We start from the raw sequence: 6,952 nt of genomic DNA on the forward strand, positions 1-6,952 counted from the left end.
AAAAAAGGGAAATTAATGTTTTAAACATTCATGAAATGCCAGAAACTTAAATAACCACTTATATAATCCTTGCAGCAACTTCAATATGTTTTATCACCAAGATTTTACAGATGAAGAATTTGAAAACCAAAGATTAAAACAAAGTCACACAGCTAGTGAGTGAAGGAGGGTAGCTGCTTTCATCAATTGAAATACTTCTTACATCTGGAATTGCAAATGGGAGAAAGGAAGACTGGTGAATGAAAGAGAATGATTACTCCAGGATAAGTATGCACAATTTCTTTTTCTTTGCATCATCTCACCCCCAAAATATGTTAACTGGAATCCACGGAAAGAAAGAGGTAAAACATAAGTCTTAATAATACAAAAAGTACAGAGCAAATGTAAATTGCTCTAAGAAAAAGCCACAGAAAATGTTGGCTATGTTCGTTTCACATTTTAAGACCACAATTCCTTTACCCTCCACAGGGTAACTATCATAGCAGGTCCAGTGAGGTACATAAATAGTAAGTCTGTGTTATGATGGTCCTACTTTTCTTTTAATTTGGAACCATTAAAATTAAGCCTGACAAATTTTTGTTAATTATGTGAATTAAAAGACAGATTGGTTCAAGAATCTGCAATGAAAATTTTTTTTTCCTGTTTGCTTGGCCCCATGACTCCCAGCACAGTGATATATATATGTATGTGTATATGACATACACATATAGATATGCACATATCAAGCATATGTGCTTGATATATATAGGTAATTGGTACTGTTGTCACTGAATAATAATATCTTTCATCTGTGTCCATTGATGTAATCTAACAGATTATTTTTTATAAATTAGATATTTGGATATAGCTTGATTATTGGGTCACATTGCCTGACACAGATGAATGACTTCTTGAGAGGTCACCACACTATTTCTCAGTAAAAAGGACACCCATGGAAACTATACTGACCGTGCACTACAGATTCCCTTCCCTGAGGAAACCTAAAAGCTCAAGAGTGTAGGGCCAAGAACTATGAAATTGCCAGACCCTGGCCAATGGACCACTTTTGCAATATCCAGGGACACTAGTGTCAGTCAACATTATCTCTCATAAAGAGCACTAATAATGTAGTCTGTGACTTAAAAGAATGTCACTTCTCTGAGTCAGCGACTTACCTAATTGCTTGAAGGATTTTTCCAGACAATGGTCTGTAATCCTTTTACTTATTACCATCCCTGAACTATTTTAATCTTTTGATGTCTTTTTGGATATCTTGGAGAAAATGAGCCAACATAACACGGCTTTCAGTTTTCAGAGCATTTCCCACACACAGAACACTATCTTTCTTGATTCTCCCAATAACCTCATAGGTAGGAAAAGTAGGTGCTTTTATTCCCAGTTTTTAAAGGTGTATAGACCAAGTTTATAGAGTCACAATAAAGCAGGACTCCAGATTTTGAGTCCAGTACTCTTAATGTGACAACTTTGGGGATACTGCATGCATGAACTGGATAGCAAAGGACTGCACCTAAGCAAATCTTTTGATTTCTTTTTGCCTACATTTCACAGATGGTGATACTTTTCTGAGAATCAAATTTATACAACGTCCACAATACACCAACGTTCTGACCAACAAAGTCATGTTGGTCAGAACGATGGTGTATTAAATGTTGGTTTTGAAACATAGTGTTTCTTCTTCCTTCGTCCTAAAATAGGCTGAGAACAGCTCCCTCTTGCCGTCGTTCTAAGCATATCTTCGCCGAGGTTAAAATACAGCTGATGGAGAGAATCGGTATTTCTTCCTGGCTGTCCAAAGTAACTAACTAATATGTAGGTGGTGTGTTCTCTCTTCCTTTCGAGCGCCTCTTGCCTGCCTCGAGATTTCCTCTTACTCATCTCGGAGAGCAGGAACCTGTCGCCTTTTCGTTTCCGTGCCTTGCAGAGCAGTGCCTGGGTGGCCGTTGTCCAGCAGCTGCTCTTTGTCCAACCCAAGAGATGTCCCCACGGTTCTGTAGTAAGCAGATAAAGTCCCCACGGAATGCTTCGGCCTAATTCCCGCCATCCCCGCTGTGGGAATCAGGTCTTTCCCTGAGAAAAACCCCAGGAATCTAGTTTAGAGAAAGCTCTCTAAATCCCCAGGCCCCACTGGGAAACGGGAACACCAAGAGACGTTCCTTTCCCCCACCGTAAATACACGCACAACAGCCACGGGGGCTGCCGTGGGACAAGTGGGGGCGTCCTTCCGTCTGCAGAGGTAGGCAGGGCAACAAATAGCAGGCGTCAAAGACGTTCCTGGGAAGAGAGCGCCCTTTAATCGCGCAGCTGTTACCCTGCGGAAGGGGGTGAGGATGAGCGGGGCGGGGAGAGATTTAAATCAGCCAGACTGGCTGCCCGGGGGAGCAGAGAAGGCCCGGGGCGGGGGGGGGGGGAGAGGTGGGCTCGAGCGCCAAGTTCAGGTGCAGGAGCGAGCGCGGGTGCGTGGATCCGAGACTTCTAGGCACTGCGTTGACCGCGCCTGCTGAAGCCCAATGCCGGGTTGGGTGGCTAGTGAGGGAGGCTTGAGGAAACGGAATGAGCCCAGCAAGGGCACGACACGTCCGGTTCTCCTCGTTTTGGGAAGAGAAGAGCGGAAAAGCGCTACGATCCCGCTTCTTATGCCGAGGAATCGGTGAGTGTCCCAGCTCCACCCCCGCAGCAGTGATGCAAAGAGGACAAATCACCGACGTAGGGAGACCGCGGGACAAAACTGCCTCCCGGGAGGAGGAGGAGGGAGTAGGCACCGAGCAGTCTCCAGCCGCTAGGAGACTTGAGGGAACAAACCTCGCAGAAATCATTGAGTTCGGAGTCCCAGTGCTCTCAGAACACGGGGCGCACCTACCCAGCTTCGCTGTGGTTGAAAAGGGGCAGAGCAGAAAGAGGGTCCGGCGCCCTGGACTGAGACGCCTAGGTGGCGGGTGGGACGCTGCTCAGGGGGACGCCCGCAGGAGGGACTGCGGGGCCCAGCGAGCTGTCGGACAGCGCGGGAAGGAAAGCGCGCTCGGGGTCTGGAGCCCAAGTCCTGGGAGGCAGGAAGCCCGGGCCTCCGAAGAGCGCCGAGGAGGCGCTGCATGGGCAGCATGCGTTTCTCCGGAGGCTCTGACGCGGGGTCCGCGGACAACTCCAGCTCCTGGTGGCCCCTGGCCACCAGCAGTGCCAATGCCAGCCAGGAGGCCGAAACGCCTGGGGAAGGCGGCAGCCCTCAGGGGGACTTGCGCGACGAGAAGCTGGCCAAGTTGGAGATCGCCGTGCTGGCAGTGACTTTCGTGGTAGCGGTGCTGGGCAACAGCAGCGTGCTGCTGGCGCTGCACCGCACGCCGCGCAAGACGTCCCGCATGCACCTCTTCATCCGGCACCTCAGCCTGGCCGACCTGGCCGTCGCCTTCCTGCAGGTGCTGCCGCAGCTGTGCTGGGACATCACCTTCCGCTTCCGCGGGCCCGACTGGCTGTGCCGCGTGGTGAAGCACCTGCAAGTGTTCGTCATGTTCGCGGCGGCCTACATGTTGGTAGTCATGACCGCCGACCGCTACATCGCCGTGTGCCACCCGCTCAAGACTCTGCAGCAGCCGGCGCGCCGCTCGCGCCTCATGATCGCCGCCGCCTGGGTGCTGAGCTTCCTGCTGAGCACGCCGCAGTACTTCGTCTTCTCCATGATCGAGGTGAGCAATGTCACCAAAGCCCGCGACTGCTGGGCCACTTTTATCGAACCCTGGGGTTCCCGTGCCTATGTGACCTGGATGACAGGCGGCATTTTCGTGGCGCCCGTGGTCATCCTGGGCACCTGCTACGGCTTCATTTGCTACCACATCTGGCGCAACGTCCGCGGAAAGACCACATCGAGCCAGAGCAAGGGCGCAGAGGGCGCGGGTGGCACCTTCCAGAAAGGGTTCCTGCTCACGCCCTGTGTCAGCAGCGTGAAGACCATTTCCCGCGCCAAGATCCGCACGGTGAAGATGACTTTCGTGATCGTGACGGTTTACATCGTCTGCTGGGCGCCTTTCTTCATCATTCAGATGTGGTCTGTCTGGGATGAGAAGTTCCCCTGGATCGGTAGGTGCCGGGACAATGGAGGAAAGTGCAGGATGGGAACGTGTGTGTGTGTGCGTGTGTGTGCGTGTGTGTGCGTGTGCGTGTGCGTGTGTGTGTGTGTGTGTGGATTTCTTTTTATAGTATCCTCTAGGGCAATTCTTAAACTTCTGCACGTAGGAGACTCACACCTTGGGAGAAAACTTTCAAAAATGCAAATTCCTAGGATCCCCATCCTAGACATTCTAATTAAGTATTTTTGGAATGTGGCCCAGGACTCTGCCTTTGTAGCGTGCAATGATCCTAACACCACAAATCCAAAAACTGTGCCCTAAAGCCCTAAAATCAGCTATGCAACTACAAAAGAATAATGGCTTTTTCCCGAATCACAACCGCTTTATTAAACACTATCAAGTCTATCGGATTCAGGGAAATACTTTTACTGTCACAACTGCTTTTTGTTGAACCGTGAAAAGTATCACAATTAATATAAAATATCTGTAGAAATGCCTCAGGACAAGGATACAAATGAGCATATTTTTTCTAAAGAAAGTAATAGAAAGATTCTCGCGAAGTCAAGGATTCTAATTTGGCATTTAGCTAATGTTCCCTTTCTCATTATAATCTGTTTATTTTTTTCTAACAATAATTAACACTTTTTTCTGGTATTTTAAAGGACCGTTATTGATAAACTAAAATTTTTAGACTAATTCATTCGTCTTTCAGCATTAATTTGAACACCCAGCTATACACCACTCCACACAACTCTTGCTGTAGTTGACTGATGGAGTTTTCTATCCCTACTAGCCTGTTACATATTAATTCCTCCACAAACTAGGAAAACTGACTTCATGGGGATGTGCAAAAAAAGCATTATTTAATTTTGCATCTTGGAAAATATTTTCTTTAAGTAAGGAAAAAAACTTTTTCAAACCAAATATATTACAAGAATGTTTTTGGTAACAACCGCAGCCAGGAAATAGCTATTTGGAAGGAGCTGTCTCCTTTTGTCTTTTGGGATTGGAATAGGGGAGTATATGTAATATACTTTGGAAGTTACATTTGCAAATAAAACATTTGAGTGTAAATTTAATATAAGCAAATAAATATTCTTGCAGGTTATATTATCAATAATAAAAATATGAGGGTACTTCCAAAGGTTCATGGAAAAAATAGATTTAAAAGATAATATGAATATTTCCATGAGCCTTCGTACAGCATAAACATTTTACTTTTGGTTTATAGTTTCCTGTCTTGCTTGATCTTAGAAGCCTCTTAATATTGCCAATCAAATTAAAAATTCAGTCTAATCACTGCTTTATCAGGATTTAAGCACAATTACTAAAAACTTCACTTGTTGTGCGTAGACATGTTGGTTATTTCCATTCTTTGTGAATATAGTCTTAGCCATGGGTCCTGATCACTTTTAATAGAAGCATCTTTGTACAAGTAAGATTAAATAATTTATTTTTTCTGGTATACCAAGATTGAGACGATCCAAGTTATATTCAATAATCAAGGGAAGGTTGGTGCTTGTTGATTATTCTTATTTTTAGAAAAGGCATTGATAATTATCACTGCAGTAGTTCCACTCTAAAAGTGTATAATATTTATTTAATTTACCATTGCTAATTAAGATAAAATATTCAAAAATCCTGTTGTAATTTTCTAATTCAGGTGTTCTTAATATAATTTAATTGTTTGAATGACAATCAAAGATGGTTTTCTTTTAAAATCAAACCAAATTTCTAATTAATCAAAGAAAAACAATTCAAACTTGCATTCTTCAGGGACCTATTTCAACTATCCGCTTCTGTACAGTTTTCACATTACAAGAATATGTTTAATATTTAGGACTTTAAAACTACTGACCATGGTCCATAATGCCAAACTTTTGCCTGAGTTATTAGAATGAATACAATTTGGTATATGTGCTTATAGACTCTTGAAATATTGAAATTGCAATCATTCTGTAAATTCTGTGTTCATTAGCACATGTTGTTGCTAGTATAAGGAATACAGAATTCATTTTTCTAATGAATTATTTAATAGTCTTAACTTCTTGAAATCTCCACTCATTCTATTTAAATATTTTAATAGTAGTTTAAAAATATTTGAATTAATTTTACGGCATCTTGCTTATGAAAATATTTTACAACCAAGCAATTTCTAAACACCATCCATTTCTCTGATTGATAAACAAAGTAGTTCATTTTCTATATTAACCCATAACTTCTTTCCCCTTTAATTAGTCAATAGAAAAATGAGTTTATTCAGTACTCAGTTACTCACACTTGGATATTTAAATAATCTTCTGTTATATTTTTCATGCAGATTCGGAAAACCCTGCCATCACCCTCACTGCATTATTGGGTTTCTTGAATAGTTGCTGCAATCCCTGGATATATATGTTTTTTAGTGGCCATCTCCTGCAAGACTGTGTTCAAAGCTTCCTGTGCTGCCAAAACATGAAGCAACAATTCACCAAAGAAGATGACAGTATGAGCAGAAGACAGACTTCCTACTCTAACAACCGAAGCCCAACAAACAGTACAGTTACATGGAAGGACTCGCCTAAATCTTCCAAGTCCGTCAGATTCATTCCTGTTTCAACCTGAGCCCTGCGTTCATGCAGCCTGACTCTTGTAACTGATTTTTTGGCCCATCAGCTAAATCCAGCTAGAAATCACGAGAACAAATGAACTTGTATACGATAAGCATAAATCAACTCATTGGGTACAAGACAGTGTTTCTAGCTGCATTTTCATATTGCTGTGGCCAAAAACCATGAATTATTTTATATGGAATGTTAATGAAAGCACAGTATATATATGCAGGCCTAATTCCCAGAAATATAATAGAAGTTGCATATCTAAAGGAAAAATCATAAACACCCTGGTTTTATATTTTG

At 43.4% G+C, this 6,952-nt stretch overlaps 1 protein-coding gene across 1 annotated transcript; it reads left to right on the top strand.

Annotated features, from left to right (window-relative positions):
* Positions 1 to 2,987: 2,987 nt before the first annotated feature.
* On the top strand, positions 2,988 to 6,698 carry AVPR1A (arginine vasopressin receptor 1A). The gene is made up of 2 exons (XM_063075877.1): positions 2,988 to 4,065; positions 6,376 to 6,698. The coding sequence occupies exons 1-2, from the start codon at positions 3,087 to 3,089 to the stop codon at positions 6,657 to 6,659; spliced, it is 1,263 nt and encodes a 420-aa protein (XP_062931947.1). The 5' UTR covers positions 2,988 to 3,086; the 3' UTR covers positions 6,660 to 6,698.
* Positions 6,699 to 6,952: the final 254 nt, after the last annotated feature.

This window comes from Cynocephalus volans, chromosome 12, assembly GCF_027409185.1.
Source record: "Cynocephalus volans isolate mCynVol1 chromosome 12, mCynVol1.pri, whole genome shotgun sequence".
NCBI lineage: Eukaryota > Metazoa > Chordata > Mammalia > Dermoptera > Cynocephalidae > Cynocephalus > Cynocephalus volans.

Coding starts and splice junctions, on each gene's coding strand:
- AVPR1A (XM_063075877.1), top strand. CDS start 3,087: ATGGGCAGCATGCGTTTCTCCGGAGGCTCTGACGCGGGGTCCGCGGAC. Junction 4,066..6,375: donor TGAGAAGTTCCCCTGGATCG/GTAGGTGCCGGG, acceptor TTTTTCATGCAG/ATTCGGAAAACCCTGCCATC.